The sequence below is a fragment of the Lycorma delicatula genome, chromosome 2 (assembly GCF_047948215.1).
Source record: "Lycorma delicatula isolate Av1 chromosome 2, ASM4794821v1, whole genome shotgun sequence".
NCBI lineage: Eukaryota > Metazoa > Arthropoda > Insecta > Hemiptera > Fulgoridae > Lycorma > Lycorma delicatula.
Window position 1 is genome coordinate 26,030,556 of NC_134456.1, and position 23,414 is coordinate 26,053,969.

General features: G+C 29.2%; 1 protein-coding gene across 6 annotated transcripts in view; it reads left to right on the forward strand.

The window, feature by feature from the left end:
* Nucleotides 1-23,414, forward strand: part of Ak1 (Adenylate kinase 1) — an 82,698-nt gene that overhangs the window by 53,499 nt on the left and 5,785 nt on the right. The window contains exons 2-5 of one of the 6 annotated variants that reach the window (XM_075358522.1): nt 12,156-12,341; nt 16,366-16,429; nt 20,713-20,876; nt 22,908-23,024. In XM_075358522.1, coding sequence (XP_075214637.1) covers nt 12,330-12,341; nt 16,366-16,429; nt 20,713-20,876; nt 22,908-23,024 — 357 coding nt within the window. In that variant the 5' untranslated portion in view covers nt 12,156-12,329. Of the gene's footprint in view, nt 1-12,155; nt 12,342-14,068; nt 14,088-16,365; nt 16,430-20,712; nt 20,877-22,907; nt 23,025-23,414 lie in introns of those variants that run through there. The other 5 variants (XM_075358523.1, XM_075358525.1, XM_075358524.1 and 2 more) reach the window with 5 other exon arrangements.

Consider the following 23,414-nt stretch of genomic DNA (forward strand, 5'->3'; position numbering starts at 1 on the left):
ATAACTCAGGTGTTTTAAATTTGACGAAAAATGATTACATCATCTCGCAAATTAGCGTTGAAATGTACGATTAAATTAAGTCCGTTAAAAATTTTTTTATTTCTGCGTTGTTATCAGGCATATAAGTAGATGAATTTGAAATAAACAGATACTCGGGTTGCTCTCGAAATTTATAAGGTTCTTCAATTCCCCCTACGAGAGAAAAATTTTAGAGTTATGAAAAAAATTGTCATTTCAGGTCAGGTATCCAGCAGTATTACTATCCAGACCATCTGCTTCTCCGGCCAAAAACCGACGTTATCTAATAATCAGCTTCACATGTACTAATTGTAACAGTAACCAGTTCTAGTTTATATCGGTTAATTTTTGTAAATTCCACTGGCATTTCATTTACTAGAGTGCACCTCTATATTCTGTATAGAAACCTTCCCCACCGTAGGCTTTATGCTCCAATGATGATCATTTAATATCTTCCAACACTAGTTACTCATTTGCTATTTGTATAGCATATCTGCAATCGTATTAATAAAATATAGATTGCCCAAATAGTTTTCTCTGATAGTTACGAGCTTTAACTCCGTAAAATAGAAATTTATTCAGAAAAATATTTATTTTAATTTGACTTATTGTAATATTTTTAAATATAAAATGAAAGTTGACGTAAAATAAAAGACAACCGTGATATTATTACTTACTATGCGATATCCAAGAAAAACTGTTTTTACGAAAGTGTCACTTAAGTATCAATTATTAAAATAAATTAAAAATGATAAATAAAAACCCAACAATTATTCAGCATTTTATTTAAATAATAATGGAATTTCAATTTATGATTGGACTGCAGTATAATAATGTACAGAGTGAACAAAAATTATTCAGCGCATTTTAGAGGTTAATAAAAATTAATAAAGCAATATAGCGCTCGTTAATTTTTTTTTCAAACTTTAGTATAAATCTAGAGTTACCTTGAATGAACACACCGGCGCGATGTAACGACAGTGGGATCGTCAGTAGGCTCCATGCAGGAGAAATCAATGCGAGTACTACGGTTTCATAGAATCGGATCTGTTATTATAGTTCGCAGACGTTTTCATTTAGAGTACACGTCCCTGATTCTCCTAATAAAAGACTATTAAACGTTGATATCGGCAGTTTTAAGGATACAGAAAGTGTAGTACACAAAAAAGGTGCTGGTAGAGCTCTCGTCTCTGTGGATCGATTAAGAAAAACGTTTCAGAGTAATTAATGGTATAACTCTAGATATGCTTCATAAAATGTCTATTATTTTTACGCCAAAAAACGAAATCAAAAACTGTATTAGGTAATCATCCAGAAGAAGAAATTCACAACTTCATATTTTAGTGACATTTTACGCTAAAAAAGGTGTTCATGTGAAATTTGTTTAAAGGTAATAAGTTTTGTAAACAAAACTGTTTGAAATGCCTTGTTCAACATAAAACGTGCATGTAATTAACAGTGCTTTTGTTATTTTTGTTATTAATATCTAAAATACGCTGAATAAATTATATCGCTTTGTATAATTAATAGAAAATAATAATACTGAAGTATAATTTATTTTAAATTTTTATTAGTTACAAGTACAAAAATGTTCAAAACTTGCTCCATGTAGAAAAAGACTTATTAATGAAAAAAAATTGAATTATTTTTGCATACTTCTTTGCTTTCACTAACACTGTTCATATAGAAAGGTTCTTTATATAAAAACTCAACAGTTTATATAAAAACTTTTGCTGATAGTCAGTTTTCTTTAAATAAATCTCATGTTGGCATCGATTATTAATTTTTTTTTAATATCCCAAGGACTTTAATAAAATGAATGTTCTTTAAACGAGGACTGCTTGAACTTAAAACTTATAAACTAAATCTAATTAAAAAATTGATTAGGCATCGATTCCCCTTATTCTATCAAATAATAAAGTATAAAAGGGCGTATGAGATGGGTTAATAATAATCGCTTTAGAAAAAACGTCAATAATAAGATATGCGGATCTGAAGTTAATAAAAGATGAAATTTTAAACAGGGAGCGGAATAGGGTGAATCACGTACTGCTCTTTAATCTCAATAAAAAACTTTTAAAAAATTCATAAAATTTTTACTTTTATACAGACAGTATGCAGATTTATTTAAGATTAATTAATGTAGATAAAAAAATTACTTTCATCACGTAAAATTAACGACGAGTAAATAAATGTGTATGAGAAAGTGATAAGAAAATATTTTTACTACAATGAACTTTTTTTATTGGTTCAACGTAAATACTGAACGTATTAAATATATGTTGAATTATTTAATTATTCCAAAAAATCAGTAATAGTTAATATGTTATTGTTTTTCTTGATAAAAAAAGATTTTGAAAGGAAAGTCTTTTACACACCGAGTTTGTATTATAAATTTAAGAGGTTTTCTTTATTTTAATAAAATTCAAATTTTAAAACAGTCTACTTTTTGCCTTTCCACTTCCTTTGTTAATAATCTCTGACAAAATACATTGAAGAATTTCTTCCTTTTAAGTCTTAAGTCCATGTATGAATCTGAAACCAGTTTTAAAAAGGAGAAAGTTCGATTAAGCCGCATGTATTTTCTTATTACGCCTTCAAAGCTAACTTTTCATGATTTCATGAATTCAATGATTCTTTTACTATTCGAGGAACTTCCTGTGGCGGTGGTTCCGTTACAATATTTTTCTACATTTTTTAACGCAAAATCTCTTAGTCTACGTAGATTATTTAAAGATATTTTTTGCTTTCTATTGGATCCATTATAATATAATAATGTTTACGCCGATATTATCCTGATATTTACAGTATTTTCGCGCAAAAAAAATTTAATAGTAAACTTATAGTACGTACGTAATAAATATTTCGGCATTCTAAAAACCGCACGAAAGATAAGTCTTTTTATGTCGTTTCCTTTCATTCTTTTTCTTATTTAAATCAACATTCATTTTTTTTTCATAAGCCTATCCTTATTTAAAATTAAAATAAAGATTTTATAATGCAAATCCAAAATGAGTTGGCTAATAATATTAATTTTTAAGCCGGTTTCGCATCGCTCGCCCTTCCATCCAGTCAGTCTTGTTCTTTTGCTGTTTTCGTTATCCTCATGACTATGAGAATAATACTGATAAATAACAATTAAAGAGTGAAAAGTTTTTTTTTCCACCAAAGTTTCTCTCGTTCTTCACCCAGAAGCTCTAACTCCTGCTGTAGACGTACATATCCCTTTTGGTTCCCCTTTCCATTACCTTAAAATACCCTATATCTCGGAAAGAGGTCAAGGTAGAAATGAAAATCTGATATGTTATAAAACGCATAGTCTATTATTTTTACGTCGAAGAACAAAATCAAAAACGGTATTCGGTCGTCGTTCAAGAGAAAAATACTCAAGTTCGTTCCGAGGGGACCCAGGGCCTCGATTTAAAGCTTAAAACCTTCTCTAGAATAATACGAATCGATCCTGAAAATCAGCGGCGGCTCTAGAAGCTTCATAAGGGGGGGGGGGGGGTAATTATATTTAAAACTAAAAAAACACATGGCCTAATATCAAGGAACACAACAATTTTTAATAAATTTAACTAAAGCTTAAAACCTTCTCTAGAATAATACGAATCGATCCTGAAAATCAGCGGCGGCTCTAGAAGCTTCATAAGGGGGGGGGGGGGGAGGTAATTATATTTAAAACTAAAAAAAACACATGGCCTAATATCAAGGAACACAACAATTTTTAATAAATTTAACTAATTTATTCATAAATACAATACGTAAAATTATTATAAATGTAATTTTAAATGAATACAAAAGAAATATAGTAAACGTTAAAATTAAAGTACAGATAAAATTACAACTCAAATTGTAAGCGTCGATTTCCAGTTTTCGAGAAACGGTCAATTTACATTTTCCACGCTTATTTTTACATCATGATGAATATTCATAAGAGCCAAACCAACTAATCGATTTTCAGTCATAGTTGACCTCAACCACGATTTTATGCGTCTCAAAGATTTTCAACACTCTCAAAGCTTATTTTTTGAAGAATCAATAGTATATTCAACCATATTATTCTTCTAATTTCAAAACTCAAGGCTTTAAAAGGATCTAAAAAATTTATTTTAAAATAGATCACCGGTTGGGTCGAGTGCGATCGTCACCCCTGGATCCGCCGCTGCTGAAAATGTTAAAAGCAATGGTCCGTTGGTTCTCGCGTGATGCAGTTACAAATTGATAAAACCGTCACAAACTTTCGCATTTATTTACTTAGTTTATTCTAGAAATTGAAACCGTTTGAAGTAAACTTTTTTAAAATGGTTTTATTATATGATTAGGTTCAGTTTGTTGTTTTAAATTAAAAAAATACTCATTCTCAGTTTTTTCGGCGGTTTAATTTTATGCACAAGGCTTATTCTTTTCTTTAAAAAAAATTTGCTGGGTTAAAAATACCTAACAAGAAACAAACTGCTAACGTAATTTGCGATGAATAATTTGCCGTCTATAAGTCCGATCGGTATATTTTGGTTGATGGATATACATATATGAAATGTAAAAGCATAAATTTTGAAAAGTCGCTTTAAAAGCATTTAGAAACACAAATATCAAAGAAAGTAATGATAATGGTAAGCGTACCTTTTTAGGAACATACGAACATTTTTTAAAAGATCTTTCATAACATTATCTTATCAGCCATAAAATATTCTATCCTTCAATTTATATCTGAAAAATTAATTACTAAAACGCACCTGAGTGGTTTTTATTCTATTATTAGATCGAAATTATCATTATTAGATTTAAAATTCTTATACATATTTTACGTTAATAATGAGACAAACCTGGTAGCGTATCGGCCTTTCATCCGAAGGTCCCGGGTTCGAATTTCGGTGAGGCATGGCATTTTTCATACGCTACAAAATGTCAATTTCGTATTCCCATCAAGCTTCAAACTTTGTAATCGTAAAAAAAAAATTACGCGATATGTGATCGTCAAAAGGTAATAACGTCACGAGTGAAAAGAATACGATCTGGTGGCTAGGAAATTGGAACTTTCCCTTTTCCCCTCCAACACAACTCTTCATGTCCCTGTTTAAGAAAAATAGCAGCCGTCACATTATTCGGAAAATTTTACCCGACATCTTTACAAATACTCGTTCAGCTTAATAACAAGGAATCATACTGCAAAATTTCATTAAAAAATCCTAAATCGTGTTTGGCCGGAACCGTGTGTCACTACCATACAAACAGATGAGTGCAAAAAAGTTCGTTAAAGCAGGATCTTACTGCATTCAAAACAGGAGAAACATTAATCTGTTCTACAGTCACAGGGGATGCGTATTCATCGAATTCCCTTGATCAAATGTAATTCAAAAGAAAAGGCATAGTACTTACAAACCATATTAAAATGTATAAACAGAGACAAAATTATGCGTGAAAAAATATTTGTAAAATGAAAGATTATATATACATATCTTAAGTCGAAAATCTTAGCGGTAACAACGTATTAATAATAATTAAAATAAATTTGAAAATCACTTAAAACATCTAAATTTATACACATGTGGCAAAAATTGTTTACAACTTTTGAGACTATTTTTATTTTTTATTTTTAATAGAGATCATGGTGTTAAAAACTAAAAAATATAATAAAAATCAAGAGAAATACCGAAAATTTCGATAGAATTGCGGGAATGGGATTTTAATAAATATCAAATACTTTTCTCAAAACTTCAGAAATACATCAGAAATGATGTATTTCCTCACATTTCATAATAATTATTACATTTTTATACGGATAATTATACGTATTATGCAACGTTTAATTATAATAGTCTATGTCGAAGTACTTTGTCTACCTTTGTGCGGCAAAAGAGGTTTGTTTGCAGCCCCCCTCCTTTCACTAACCGCGTTGTTTCGAACGATCTTGTCCGTTTTATGAAGACTGTGGTTTATGATGAGTGGTAAAGTGAATGGAATGCTACAGTCAACAATAAACTTCGTTCAATTAAGAACAATGTGTCCGTGTCTAAAAATATTTTAGACAAAAATTATTCGAAATCATATGAAATTGTGTTATTTATTAATATTTTAATAAATTTAAATTTAGGTCAAAAAATGATCAAATGAAAAATTTTGACTATGATTTGGTGGTGGCATCCCATAAAAACTTTCACTTCTTTTGGACCCTAAGTTGAATCAAAGCCAAGAATGTCGACTGCACGAGTTTCAAATAAAAGCGCTATTAAGGAGCGATACTCGTACAGTTGTTTATATGTTTAAATAAATATTTTAATATATATTTTATTTTAAATTTGCATTCCTTTTTAAATAAAATGTTAACGGGCTGAAAGGCTGTAAAAAGCTTCCATAAATCATTTAACCGAACTGTTTTCTAACCGATGTTTAAGTTCCTTATTAAAATGTATTAAAAATGATGTAAATATTATACTTCTCTATAATGTAAAGAAAAGAAATAAGTAAACAACTGCACACGTATCGTGTGTTTACTAATACTAATATTGCTTTTTAACACGCTAACCCCTCTGCTTGTTGCATTTTACCCGACGCGATACTTAGACGGCATGGCAGCTAATATACTTTGTATTGTAATTAATCGTTTAACAAATATATTCACGTCACGAAAATTTATAAATTATTTCAACAATTACGAATTAATAACTCTATAGTTCAAGTATTAAAAATTACACACATACACAGAGAGAGATAGATTACACACAACACTCGCTCGCGCGCGCGCACACACAACGTACAATCTATACATATAAAAATGAATGTTTGTCTGTCTGTATGTCTCTTATGCCTTCATAAGAAGGCATGTATGGCATGTATGTCTCTTATGCCTTCATTAAACCGTTCATCCGATTGCAATGAAACTTCGGTGAATTGTTAGGCGCACGCCCTCGAAGGTTTTTGAATTAGTTTGGACCCGCTAGGTGGCACTGGGGTTGAGATATTTCGAAAAATTGTATTTATGGTCCGATTTGGCTGATATTCAGCATATATATTAGTTACGTGAAAAGAAAAATTTCTGCAAAAACTATACCCGCTAGGTGACGCCGGCGTCGAGATATTTACGAAACAAACAAATATACAGACTTTATATAAGGCAATGACCGTATGTGTGTCTGCTGTAGACTAAAGAACCGCTGTAGTCTGGACCGATTTACGCACGAAGAAAGGGAAAGGGGAACGGGAAAAATTGAAATTTTGCGAAATTACGATATGTTCAGTTTTAATGTTTTATCAAACTTTCAATTGTGTTCATTTAATCTATTCATTTTAACACAAATATCCAACAATTACAGATATACTCAAATCTAGCAATAGCGAAGCATTGCCGGGTCTGCTAGTACATATATATATATATTTAAAGAGCGTTCGGAAAGTAGCTGTGCAATATACTTTAGAATTGTGGTGCATACTGTTCTTTCGGCGTTAAATTGGTTGCCCTGTGGGTTCGTTGGGCGTTGTTCAGTAATAAACCAAGACGTCAACTGTTCAGCTGAACGTGCTTCGTTTTGTTTATCGGAATGGAATCAATAGATTCAAGAAACGTTGCGTAGTTATGGAGTTTTGTAGCAACAACCTGAGATGTGTGGGTAGGCAAATTATTGTGATGAAAGAGCACTTTTCTATTTGGCCGGAAGTGGAAGTTTAGTCTGAATAGTAGCACCCTTCAATCGGTCTAGACGTAAGCGTGTAACACTCCCCGATGACGGTACTCCTTTTGTTTGTCGGGATTAAACCTTTTAAAACAAAGTACTTTTATAACAACTTTAACTTCAATTTTTTCCATTCTTCAGAAACTGTTAAAACTTAATTGCTTTTGCTCGATCGCCACAAACAAATAACTAAACAGACACGCCTGAAACTTAGTAGTAGACCACCTAATCACACGTGACAAATATCATAATTATTTGGTTATACTTGCAGCATCTCTATTTCAGGTGGAGAACTTTCCTAATGGCCCTTGGAAGAAATCCAGTTTTACTCTGTTTTGATCCGTAATTTACTGATTAAACTTTATTGGAAAATCTAATATTTACCATTTAAATGTATATCGTAGTAAAGTTTTAAATATGATAAATTATTCAAAGTGGTTTCATGCTCCAACTCATTTATTTACCAACTTGTAAAAAAAAAATAATTAATGTGTAATTTTTAACACATCAGTTTAACTCCTGTATGATAAAAAAGTTACACTTAATTGCTAAACAAAATGATGAAATTGTTCTAATGAAAGCAATAACTAAAACGCTGTCTAATTGCCGTTAATGAAACGTTCAGATGGGAAAAATTCCAATATATATTTGGCATTGTCTTTTGTCTTTATTAAGTAAAAAATTATTCTAAATAATACATATTTTTTATTTATTTTTTTATTACTTTTGTTTTAATTCAGTATATTTTTTTTAATATGAATTTTCATAAAGTATACCCCTTTCACAAAAAAATTTGAAAACTCCAGAGTGCTAGTATTCTGGTTATATATTGATTGCTTATAACATGACTATGCTCAAATATTAATTTTTAGAAAATTTTATATAAATTGACAAGATTTTACAATTTCAATAGAAATTGTTGTTTTAGTTTTTTTTAACTAATAACATTCTCAATTAATAATTTTTCATAGTACATCCTTCGAAAATCCCAATTTTGTGGATACTAAATTTTTTACAGTTTTTTTTTAAGAAAGGAATGAAACAATGAGAAATGAATTACTACGGAAAAAATTTATTTTTGTTTCCAAATTATTAAATCTAACCTGCCGATATGTATAAAATGCTTAAATATTTCTTAATTATGTTAAGAAAAGAAAATTCATAATTATAACAAATAAATATAAAAGATAATATGGCACAAGTAACAAAACTCACACTGATAAATACATCAACATAGGAATAACCAAATTAAACTATAGTGATAAATACATCAGATGGACAGCACACACCATCCACAAAGAAAATAATGCATAAACTATACGCAGCAGATTCAATCTTCGTAAATCGCCTTATAGAAATAGGACAAGTGGACAAATTTTGTTGTTAACCATAACATGAGCAATAATAAGAAATTAACAAACACAAGAAATTTGAAAACATATTAAATTAAATAAAAATAAACATTTATTTAAAAATTTTTAAATTAGTAATGGATTTTAAATTTTACATGGCATTTAAAATGTATATAAAAAATAAAAATTGTGAATATATTAAAGGTCCAAAACTGAAAATTTCTTTTGATCTTAAAAGTTACTAATAATAGGTATCGCCTCTTGAAATTCAAAATTGGCTTTTGCATTTTAAACCTAAAAACATGCAAAGGTAACTTTCAATATAATATACAAGCATAATGACAAACGGTCATTTAGAAATGTATGCCCTAATTCAATATTTTAAAGCCAATAGTAAACATACATATAAAATAATTGAGTACAACTATATTAAGAAATTAATCGATTAATGAAAACCATGAAAAAAAAAAACAATTAATCCTCTATTTGCTTTATTTCTCCTTACCCTCACCAGTACTTTTTTTCCAGTTATCTAGGTCTAGATTTTGGCACTTCTCTCATGATATTAAAAGTTTTAGCTGTCAGTGTTATTTTTATTATTTAGTCCTTGAGAGATAATTTTAGTCCTGAAACTATGTCAGTACTGTTTACATAGATTTGATTTTTAAATATTAATGAAAACGATATTATAATTATTAAATAAGTATAATTGCAATAAACTATTAATTGAATTATACAAGTCGATCCAAATATTTTCTGAAATTGAATATTACCCTTGCAGTACCCTACAATTATTACACTGAATTTGCTTGTAATTCTACTTTCATCATACATTCATGTAAGTCCAACTTGCAAATTTCACTTTTTTTATTACCTCAATTCTCTATTTTTTTCTATAGTCTCCAAAATAACTTTTTTTTTTTACTTCCATTTCATAATTTTTTTTGGGAGGACCATATTTCTTTAGCATGAGTTGGTAAAGAAATTAATCTTCTAACACTCAATCATTTATGATAATTGAGAATGTGTGAACAAAATGCTTACCATTACATAGTACACCATGTGAATATAGTATGGCAAAAAAAAATGACAAGGGGCTGCCCAGAGTAGAGTTTCCATGGACTCTAAGCTACCTGCAGTACTGGAAATGTCAATTTTATTAAGTAGATCAATTGCCAGTCATACAGATGAGCTGCATGCTCCCTGAATTTAGAGTACTCTGCATGAGTTGAACTCCAGTTAGGGATAATGAGCAAATATATCAACAGCTTTACCAGGAGACAAAGCTTTGATTATTTAAAAAAATACAGTGATTCAGGAGGAAAGGGAAATAATTTGGAAACTGCTTGAAATAAGGGGAAAAGTTCATACAAACATATGTTAAAAAAAGCTTATATATATATTCAAAGAACATATAACTAGACATATGGCCAAAAAACGAGTAGACTAGTGAAAAATTTCACCAAACTTCAGTTCCCCTAATGAAATTTTTAACGTGTTATATAATACAGGTACCAGAACTGTATCAGAAAAAATTTGAGATGAAAAACACGTTTTTTAGGTTTGAAGTACAGAACCTTTGTTAAATGATCAATAGATGCATAAATTTTAATATCAAAACTTATACAGAATTTAATATAGAAACAATGAATGAATGTAATAAAGTTATGAAAAACAAAAAAGTCAACTTTTTATTATTAAAAGCAAAACATAACAAAAAGATGTTATGAAATTGTAAAAAATAAAAACAGCTGTTATTATATTAGTACAATAAATTTAGACCTTTTAAAAATTAAATAGTTTTTAAAAAATACTCACTGGTTTATTCTGTACTAATTTACAGTAAGTATTCAAAAATTCCACCACTGACATCGAGGCAACTCATTTCCTTACATTTTCTGTCGCCAAGTTAATACGTTCGTGTTTCTTGAGGAAGTTTCTATAGGAAGCAGCACTAAAATGCTGCTTATCTCTATAATTTCACAATTTTTGCACTCAGTTCATCACATGCTTTTACTTAAATACCTCGCATTTCATCCATCCCCTTAATCAGTAATCTTACAGGAATCTAAGGGAGTAAAGTTCGGTGATCTAGGTAACAAATTTGCCAGTCCTCTATGTTCAGTACATTTACCAGTAAATTTTTCATACTTACTTAAAACTGTCTTGATTTTCATGAAAAAGGTTAGTAAACAAACAAAGCGCAAATGAAACATGAGCGCTGGGAAGTGGTACCATTCTAAAGATAATTATTAAAAAAAATTCTACAAATTACTTTTTTAAGGTCTAAATTTAATGTACTAAAAACAGCTGTTTTTAATTTATGTAAATTCATAACATTTTTCTGTTTTTTGTTCTGTTTTGTTTTTAATAATAAAAGTTTTTTTTTTTTTCATAGATTGTATTACATCAATTTTCTCAGAATTAAATCTATAGGTTATTTTACAGTTATTGTACTTCAAACCTAATAAACGTGTTTTTCGATATCAAATTTTTCTGTTCTACTTTGGATATCATGAAAATTAAGGAAGATTTAGTTCTGGGACCTGTTCTATCACTTTTTCAGGTCAAAAAACATAAGAAGCCATCTAGTTTCTTACCCCCTTATATAACGCCTTAAAAATTTGGGTATGACCTCATTTCACCAATCTCAGGAATGGTTGAACTGAGACTACAAAACTACACTTCATTTACACTCATACATGTCATTATCTAAAAATATGTTTGTATGAACCTTTTTACTATTTCAAGCTCTAAAATCAGTTCCCAAATTATTTCCGTCTCATCCTGAATGAATGTGTATTCAGGGGATAACAGATTGTACTAATTACTTAGTATATTTTTTACAACCAAATTTACTATTACTACTGGTGGAATTGAATAAATTTTAATTCTAGAATTTTTTCTTAAATTTCATTGTATCATATTATCTAAATAGAATTATCAGTTATTATTTCAAATATATTTAATAAAGATACTTTTTTAATATTATTTTTAATTTTATTATTTAAAAAATTTAAAATAGTAAAATTAATATAGCATAAAATTATTGACATTCTAAACCATACATTTTTAAAATACATTGTATAATAAACAATGAAAGTTGTAAAAATAGACAGACTGAGGTGATATTATGTGTGACCTGACGTTTTACGGGCCGTGGCCAGCAAGTAAAAAGTTATTTTGGTGAACAGCAGATCGTGGTTGTGAGAGGCGGGTCAGTTAGTCAACAAATTCTACCGCTGGCTTCTTTTGCTTTCATCAAGTGGGCTATTTGATAACAAACAGCATGGCTACCTTGGTCAGTAACAGTTGCACATCTTATAACAGTAACAGCTTATTATTACATGTAATTTAATTAAAAAATTCATAGAAGCATCATCAGTTTTAAAAGTTTAAAAAGATTTTAAAATTAAATATTATATTAGCCCTAAATATTAATTATTAGCCCTTTACCGAATTCAATTTAATCTTAGGTTTTTATAATTAAAATGTTTAAAAATAGTTATTCTGGCTAATTTTTTCTGAATCTTAATTGCATATGGTACATAGCACAATTATTATATTTTAGTAATGTATATAGTACAGTATATTTGCTTATTATTTATAATATTTACTTTGCTGTACATTTATTACAATTTGCAAACTTTACAATCCAAAGATATCTATTTACTTTCTTTAGGAAGTAATAACGGAAAAGGTATTAAAATTTTTGCATTACATTTAAACTTGTTCAAGTATATTTCATAAAATTAAACTGCAAAGTCTAAATAAATTTGTAGTGACAAGTTTTAGGGTTTTTTATGCAAAAACTAATGATGCTTCTATAAAAGTTAAACAACTCCATAAAAAAAAATTAATACATGATATCAGTTATCTGTTTTAATACAATTTAATGTGCTTATTTTTCATTGCATTAATTTCTATTATAAAGAGAACACATTTCTTTATTATGAGCAATAAAATGTGTTGAAGATATCCAAATTTCAAATGTTTATCAATACAACTGTGAATATTATATTAATGTGTGTGTATGTAATGTACGTATAATAGAAAATTATTACAAAATTATATAATTTATTTAAATCAATAAAATATCTAAAAATTATAAAAATAATATGCACAATAAATTTTTAATTAATTAACATTATAAATGAGTTACACATCATAGCATAGTATTGCACATGATATTGAACGGAACATAGTTTGATTTTAAAACACAATTTAACACACATGCACAAGTACATATACAAACACGTGCGCATATGTACATATGCATATATATATAATATATATATATATATATATATATATATGCTCTATATATACACACCTATAAACAAAGATATCCTGACCGACTGATTCATTCACTTATCAATACCTAGCCTAAAGTTAGAGACACAAAATTTTGAAGGTATGTCTGTTTTATTTAGTAGAGGTGTGCTAAGAAAGTATTTTTGCAAAATTCAACTTCTAAGGGAGTAAAATGATACTTTGGTATTTTCAATTTTCTCAGCTTCTAAAAAAGATATCAACTTGAGCCTGTTTTTAAAATATTCCTTATACAAATATCTAAATTCAAATGCCTGCTTTTTCCAAATCTTGCATCTGAAGGCGTGAAACGGAGTGACATGTCATCCAGGAGAAATTTAAAAAAAGTTGATATATTCTAAAATTAATGATTTATTTAGTTAGAATGATTTATTCCTTACATAATATTTTTCTTTGTTCTCTCTGATGTTTATCTAGAGCTGTAAATTACAATACATTTTGTGACACCTGTTGTTAGTATAAAAAGTTACATATCAGCCAATCACCCTCTATCACCTGATTGATTAATGGCAAGTTAATGACATTCTGTAGGAGTGGGAGAGTAATTAAAAATTCATTAGCTGCATCACCACTCTATATATAGTAGCTTAGATGTGAAACGTTCAGTTTCAGGTTTGCCCTGAAGACGAAGTGTTGATTAGTGATGTTTTAGAGCCAATTAATATTGATAAAGCTTTAAATGATGTTAGTATAGTCTTTGTTTGTGTTAGTCATGGTAAGCAATGTTTGTTAGCATTACCAGGTGTTAATAAATAGCAGGTTTTTTTGTTTTTTTTCATTTAAATATTAGTGATGTGTTTTAACAGTGTTGGTGTCTTGAAAAGTTTGATGTAGATTTAGAATATGTCTGTGAAGAACATCAAAGTTGATGGGGTATCGATACCTCATAAAGACCTGATGAAAGGTCTTATCTCATTAGTTTGTTTTCCTATCTTATTTATGATGCTTAATGGATGTGTAGAGGGGTGTGTGAAACCAATCATAACTTAATGTCATATAACTGGAATGAGTTAACAGTGACGATTATTCAACTTCCACCAAGAATATATGCAAAATGTCCATCATTTAAATTACGGAGGCACTTGCAAGTTAGAGGCTGCTGTAATGGAATCTCCACTAGAACCTTTTGTATGAATTGCTTATAAATGACCATCCAGCACACCATCTCTTCATCTTCATTCATATTGCATTTGACAATATAACACCTGTTTCTAGATGTTATCTTTAGATGCTAAGCAGGAAATAAATGAGAGTTTTATGCTTTTGAAGTGCAGGGTAAATTTATCACTTGCATGGAGCTTTCTGCCAGATTCAGAAGAAAAGACTCAGTTATTACAAATTTATTCTGTCTGCAAAGTTCAAAGAGAAGTCTAAAGTGTTATAACTATCTTGGCATCAACTAGGGGGTTAGTCAAGCTGCTACAATGAATGCTTCACGATATAAATAAATATATAAAGGACTTGACAACCAGTTGATAAGAAAGTACCACTAGATTCTGAAAAGTTTTTAAGAAAAAGATGTAAAAGAAAAATGCAAGAGAAGACTGTTTTTCTGACAACCAGTTCCACGTGACCTACTCCAGAGTAAGTTATCTAAGTTTAGTGATTTTAGCATCAAATTGAAGAACTACTAAAATAGTGTACAAAAGGTTCTGATGTAACTTTCTGTATATAATTGTACTAATTTGTGACTTTGTATCACAGTACTTTTTAAAAGTGTTTCTCCATAATGTAAATATATTTATAGTGAATAACAAATTTGTGCAAAATGTGAATAAGGAATTATCTTTTTTTAAATAAACCCAACAAATAAAGCTTAAGTGTTCAGTAGTTTTACCAATATTTTTCTATTGTTTGTGGTGCTGGTGGTGTACCATTATTTCTGCTACTTCCTTTTGTGTTTTAATTTCAGAGGTATCCTGGGTTGTATGTATGCTTGGAGCAAGACTAGAATTTATGTTAGAAATGCTAAAAATGAAATTTTAAATAGCACAAATACAATGATCTTAAATTAATATAATCATAGACATCCAATAATTAAAACCAGAAACATACAACCCAATGTATACCTGAGATCAGACAAAACAAACTACCAATTAATAGAAGTACAGTTGTCACAATGACTATAAACACTTGCGTTTCAAGTCAGCCTTCAACAAAAAAATCCAGTAGTTATGTAATGACATTTCACAATAAGGAATGAAAGTAGTATAAATAACAAATAATTGGGGGAAAGCATGCGGATAGAATTTTATCCTTGTATATATTATTTATCTTTGTATTATTATTTTATATATTCTTGAACATTCCTTTCTATTTTATGTTAATCATCTGTTAACAATTTGTAGTATTTGCCAATCTTAAACTGTCAATTGTTTTGTTTATCTATTTTAATTTTTTCTTCATATTTTTTATCTTCTACATTCTTCCACTTTTAAATAACTAACTAACCCCCAGGCTGTGCTTTAATGTACAACTTACTAACTTCATTCTTCTAATATGAAATAGTCATTGTTTTTTTTCTTCAATTAATCATAAAACCCATCCATTTTGAAACCATTTAATGTTTAACATATTTTGCTAATGCTACTTTATTCTTTTCCAGTCTAATTTAATTGCTGTGCATATTTCACTGCCATCAAGCACTATGTTTATACATGTTTTTAAATTTCTTGTAATCCTAAATCTGTATTTGATAGTAGCTGGCTTTTTCTGCATTGACACTCTTAGCTTGTGTAGTCTGCTTTTGATGTCTTATTTACTGAAACTATGCTTATTAATTTTATTACCTAATTAACAAAATTTCCCCAGATAGTTAATAGTATTATTTTTGTTTTTTTGTTTTTTGTAGCAGTATCATTTCTTTATAATCTATTTATTTTTATTGAGTTTTACTTCAATGTAAAACTTTAATTTCTAAAATTAATAAAGATCACTTCAAAAATTTGTTTATTTTTAAATAATTAAAAATTATATTATGTTCTTTGCAACAGGATTTCAAAATACCAGATACATCTGCCCTGAAACAGGCTAAAATACCAATTATTTGGATATTAGGTATGTATTAACTTTTAAATTAAATATGATTAGACATTAAAATAAGTTACTTAAAATAAAAAAATAGTTTTTGAACTGTAATATTTTTACTTCCTTTGTAATTTTGTAATACAAAGGAGTGATTAGACCTGCCAGAATTTGTTCTATCTCTTATCAGCATAAGCTACAAAATGACTTTAAACAGCATGAGCTACAAAATCTTGGGGTCACCTATTCTCTAGAAAACTGATTGACTGTGTAATGTTTACTGTGTTAAATCTTTATTTGGGAGTTTGTACACAAACTTCAGTTTTTAATTTTGGTATTTAATAAATTGCAATTCTTTGTTTCCAAGATACTTCTCTGTAAGATTCTTAGTTGTTGTAATATTATCAGGCTGCAAGTAATGCTGTTTACCATTCACTGCCTTGCCCAGGGCAACTTTTGTTGGACCACTTTTCTTTTCAAATGTAATTAACTGATAAAAGACAATTAGCTAATTTTAGAAGAAGCATAAGCATTTCATTCTCTATGGAAGAAACCCATTTAAAAATAAATTAATCTTACATATGTAATTTACATTTTATTATTTATTACAGATGGATTTGATTTTGAGATTATTATATTTTTACTAACAATAACATTCTCAACTCACTAGTATATTATTGTGAATTATGCATCAGAATATTTCAACGTTTTAGCATCTACAGGTCATTTTTTAGTCCTGTTACCGAATTGATAATGTCTGGTAATTTTTTTCTAGGAAAGGGAAATCTTGTTTTTTGACATGAAGTTGGTAGCGCTATTCAACCGGTATAGATAGAGCAGTGTGAGTTGATACGAACAGAATGTCTTTTACCATAGAACAACGAGTTTTCATTCTTGAACAATATTTTGCTACAAAATTTTTCTCGTATGCCAGTGTAAAAGAATCATTTCAAATTAAATTTGTTGGCGTTCCTCCGCCAGAAAAAATGTCAATTTCTAGGCTAGCAAACCGATTTTGAGAGACAGGTAGTGTTTGCGACAGAAAACGTAGTGGTCGACCAACTCGCTTGACAAATGACGTTTTAGAGAATGTGAAAACAAGATTGCTCAATTCTCCACGGAAAAGTTTATGAAAACTTTCCACGCAAGTTGGTTTGTCATATTCGAGTGTTCAGAAAGCTGCTAAAAATTTGAAATTCTATCCGTATCGCATACGATTAGTCCAAGAGCTTCAGCCTCCAGATTTAAACAAACGATTGCAATATTGCCTTTGTTTTAGGTCTCATGTAAATGATAACTGAATCGAATTTTTAAACAGAGTTCTTTAGTGATGAAGCTTGCATCCATCTCGATGGTTATGTTAACAGTCAAAACTGTCGAATTTGGGCGGTTGAAAATCCTAACTTTTTACAAGACAAATCTCTGCATCCTGAAAAAATTGGTGTATGGTGTGTGCGATATCTCGTCATCGTATAGTCGAACCCATATTCTTCGAACAGATAGTAAATGGTGACGTATACAGGAATACTGTGCGCCAATTTGTGTCCCTCCTGGAACCTCAAGAACTGTATTGCTGGTTTCAGCAAGACGGCGCTACGTCTTGAGAAGCCATAGATTTTCTGCAAGAGCTCTTTGATGATCGAATAATAAGCAAGGGCTTATGGCCTCCAAGGTCCCCAGACCTCACATCTCCTGACTACTTTTTGTGGGGCTATATTAAGTCCAAGGCCTTCAAAAACAATCCTCACACTATTGATGAACCTAGTCAATATTACAGACTTAATCATGAACATTTCCAATGCAACTCTTAAAAAGGTTTCTGCTAATATGCTGAAAAGAGTCCGTGCGTGTATAACCGCAAGGGGTAGGCATTTTGAGCAATTCTTTAACAATTATGTAATAGCTTTTTATTAAATCTCTTTTGTAAGTAGCTAATACATTTTTTTATTCCACCTAAATTTCCCTTTCTTAAATTACATTTAAAATTGGGTAACAGGACTAAAAAATCACTCTGTATTTCAGCATCTTGTTATCCCTTTTTCATGGGAAGAAGGAGATCCCTGCTACTAAAGAACAAATCCCCTTCATAAGATGGTTATAATTCATGTAATATATGCAAAATTGAGTCACGAATATTATAATTTTCAGGGTTCAAGGATTTAATCCTTAAATATTTTTATGGCTTAGTTGAATAAAAAATAAATGATTTCAGTTGAAAAAATATACAATTAAATTATAATGAAATTACACACTGCAGTTCTATTTTAGCACAGACAGAAAAGAATCATAGTTTAGCTATAAACTTTAGCCAAAATATTTTTATTAATAACCATATTACAAAATATATACATTGTATGTGACCTCTGTATAAATTTTTATTTTAAAGTAGCCTTACAACTCAACTCTTTAAATAAAATGTTTTAAAGACCTTAGCTTAAATTTTTATTTGCCAATTGCTTGATTTATAAGTTAGTGTGAGATTGATTTCAGCTGCAAGTAGAAATTAATCCTTAACAAGGAATAATTTATGAGCTTTCGGTTAGCCTATTTGACACGTGCTCTTTATCACTGATACATCATTTTTTATCCCCTAATTAGACTGAGATATTTTACCAAACAGAATATCCGCAATAAATATATAAATTCTAATAATTTAAACTAAGTTTTATAATTTTATTCTAAAAGAAAGTTGTGAAACAATGTAGTTTATTTTTTGTTTATACTACACATAAATTTTTGTACAGTAAAATAAAATCTTTTCTATTTATACTTCTGAAAAATCACTTTTTAACATGGTGTGTGAATATTGGCACAATTGCAATCTGGCTCTCCTAAAAATACCTCAAGTTATAAAAAACAATCATAAAAATTGTAATGTCCTTTAAAAAAAATTTTAAACAATTTTTTGTAGCTAATAAAATTACACTAATAAACACTACAATCCCATTTAGTATACAACCTGTTCATCCAATATCCAGACCAACTCATGTAAAGTATTTAAATAATATATATTTATTTTTTTATCAAAGTTTAGAATACATTCATTTTATAATCTGATCTGATTTTTTAATTTCAAGTTTGCACGTTATTATGAGATACACAGATGGATGAATTTAATTTTTTTAATTTCTTCAAATTAAAAATGTTTTACTCATCTCCGTGGCAGAAAGGTAGTATCTTGACCTTTCATCTGCGAGATCTAAGGTTCAAATCCCAGTCAAGCATAGCATTTTTCATAAGCTACAAATTTCCATTTTCACTTTCCTACATACAAGCTTCTTTTGTAAGCTTCTGAGGTGAATTAATTTCAGTAAAAATATAAGTATTAAAATGTTAGATTATAAATCCATCAATTGACATGTTTGTCACAAGCTTAGCCTATTTGTCACAATATCACTCTTGATTCAATCATCCCTTATTCAAAGAAATTTGAATGTCATAGTGATTGTATTCTTTCATCAAAACTGATCTCATTGTAACTAAATCTGATTTATTAATGATCACAAGATCTCAAAGCTATGTGATGAAGACATTATATAATGTGGCCTGCATACATATCTAACACAATATCTGGACCAAAACTGATCACAATACATGAGGTTTCTTATTAGTTTCTTTAATAGGAAATTAAGATATTATTTAAAATACCTTATTTAAAATGCTCACCTTATTTAAAATACAACCCTTCTGTTAAATATAAATACGAAAATCTGATTATTTGTGACTGTCATGTTTAGGCAGACAAATGGATCTGAAGGAAAGGTTACATTCTGAACCTGTATTAATCCGCAGAACTTGCAGAATTCCTGAGGAAAAATTACAAACAGAAAAATAATACACATTCAATTATGTCACAACAGATCTGAATGAAATTTCAGTAGAAATGCTCTACTCATTTTTCACAGAATTTCAGTCAATTACAAACTCTTTGACATTCACTACACAATTTAACCTGCTTATACTATTTAATTTAATTATTAAATAAATAAAAGAAAAAATTCATGAGTTGTATTTTTAATTACTGTTCTGAACATTTTTTGTACTTAACCTATTTTCATGCTCAGTTTTATCTATGTATTAGTATAAAGAAATGAACATGAATACATTATTTTAATTATCTTTTGAGTATTATTTGAAGCTAATAAAATATTTTTTAATAATCATTTTCTCAGGTAAAGTAAATTAATTAATAGGAAATAGTTTCATATGCAACACTACTGATGAAGAAGCTGGCTGCATAATATCTCAAAAACTGGAAACACAATTTGACATATTTAGAAAGTGGATTTTACTCTGTTAGTTTTAAAAAATTTCAGGTGGACCTGGATCAGGAAAAGGAACAATTTGTGATAAATTAGTAGCAAAGTATGGTTTTACTCACATTTCATCAGGGGATCTCTTAAGAGCAGATGTTGAATCTGGTTCTGTAAGAGGAGCAGCTCTTAAAGTAATTATGACAAAGGGTGAATTAGTGCCAATGGTCAGTAATTTTCAATAACTAATGTAATTAACTAACAGTAATTTCAATAACTAACAATTAATGCCTTGAAATTTTTCTATATTTCTTTGTTATGTGCATGTGCGAGATTTTTTATTAGTTTTTTATAAATTTTAAATATACATTTTTCTACAAAAAGAAAATCTGATGTGGACACTACACGACTACCTTGTATGCCCATTAAATTACATATACACATTTTTTTATAATCAAAGGTTAATAATTATAATAAATTAATAAATTTAAATTAAAAAAAAAAAAAAATGTAAAAAGAAAAAGGAAATTAAGTCTGATTCAAACCGATGTGCCTTCTCCTTGTACAATCCAAATATATCATTAATTCATATTTTATTTGGCTATAACTCTGGAGCCAATGAAAATAAGTACTACTTATGATATATCATTGAAAATTTCTCAATGAGGGCTGATTACTGCAGGAGAAAAAATCCAAAAAAATTTGGATTTTGGGCTTTTTTGGACACTTCTCACACAGTTGATTGGAATCAAAAGGGGAGGTGCACAACTAGACGTTACAATAGTGCTAAATCCAAAATTTCAACATTCTATGGCTAATTGTATTGTATGAGAGATACATAATACGTACAGATTTCACACTGAAACTAGTCAAAATGGTTTCAGGGATGGTCAAAATGGATATTTCCATTGCAATTTGAAAACTGAAATTTTTCATTTGCTTCCTTTATTTTGTACAAGGGAGTAAAGAGTGTTGATTACATTTGCATTAACAGAAATGTATTCATTGGTGTAAAATGTATGCATATTATAGTCATCTCCTAGTTGTTTACTTTATATTTTACAGCAAAATATCTCTCATCAATAAAATATATTTCAGCCCCAAATTTACTGAACATAAATGATCATCCTATTTTATATTTCTAACTTTTATTTATTTAGTCATTACTGTTAAGTTATAACTATGTTGTAAGCGGTTTATTTTCTAAATAAGTAATTTTTTTACTTCCCAGTCATTCAAGGAGACATGTTTAGAAAAAACTATGGGGTTTTTGTTTATATCAGTTAAAAACTTTAAATTTTAGAAACACTAAGTTTTTAACTGAATACATTATAAAGCATAGCTTAAGGGGGGGATTTCTTTTCAAAAACACAAGGATATCTGGCTATGATGAAAGTGGCAGGTCGGAGTAACAAGCAGTACTGGTCTACTGCCACACAATGTTGTTCTTCCTGTATAAAATACTCTCTAAACACAGTGATCTGTTCAAAATACCCCAACTTTCTTTCTACTGGTTAGATCGAGGATTTCAATAGCTTTAAACCTTTTCTGGACAACATGGACCATTTTTCAAAAACCCGCATGTAAATCAGTCCAGTAGTTTTTTAGTCTATAGTGACACGCATACAAACATTGCCTTTTATAGAAGAATTAAATAATATATTTATAGAAGAAGTCTTATAGAGTCTTTTTGTATATTTGTTTCATAAATATTTTGACATTGGCGCCACCTAGCGGGTATAGTTTTTTGCAAAATTTTTTCTTTTCATGTAACTAATATATTCTTAATATGAGCTAAAATGGTTCATAAATACAATTTTTCCAAATATCTCAACCCCAACGCCATCTAGCGGGATCCAAACTAATTCAGAAACCTTAAGGGGGTGCACACAACTCACCAAACTTTCATCGTTATCAGATGAATGGTATAGATTACGCATACAGCTCAAACACACATTCGATTTTATATATATACATAGAAGATGCATATTCATAAAAATTGAATGCATTATCCATCTGATAGGTATGAACGCAAGTCCTGCAGATAAGACTTTTTTCTGCAAAATCATAATGGGCATATAAAGTATCAAAATAGTCACCTATGAAAACAAAAAATTTAATGATGTGCATTCATTTAGATTCAAATTATTTTTTTAAATCTAAACTTTATAATGTATTTTTTAGAACAAAATTATATACTGTCAAAGTATATTCTGTTCCAATATAAATGAATGAGTCTATTTGATTGGTTTTTTCAGGAAGTTGTTCTTGGGCTTATTGCTGAAAAAATGTTATCAGAACTAAAAACATCAAAAGGATTTCTAATAGATGGTTACCCTAGACAAGCCCAACAAGGTGTAGAATTTGAAAAACATGTAAGTTATTTACTTTATTTATTTTATATATATATATATATATATATATATATATAGTGATGTTTATTCATATTTTCTGGACTCATATTTTTTTACAATGTAAAACATTACTGTAATTTTTAGATATTTTCTGTTGAAGTGTCTAGAAATTTTTTTCATTAATTACAAAATTATATGATTAACAAACAAAAAGATGCAAAATCGCTCTTAGATGTCATTGTGAAGGCAGTAAGTGGCAATATCTCTCAGGACTTGTTGAAACAAATCTTGGTAACACTGGTTCCACATAAACTCAATGAGATAAGATTCAACTAGTGGTGCCACAGTCATTTTATTCTGTTGTTTAGCGGACATCCGTGTACTTTAAGAGTGTGTATTCCTGTTTCCGGG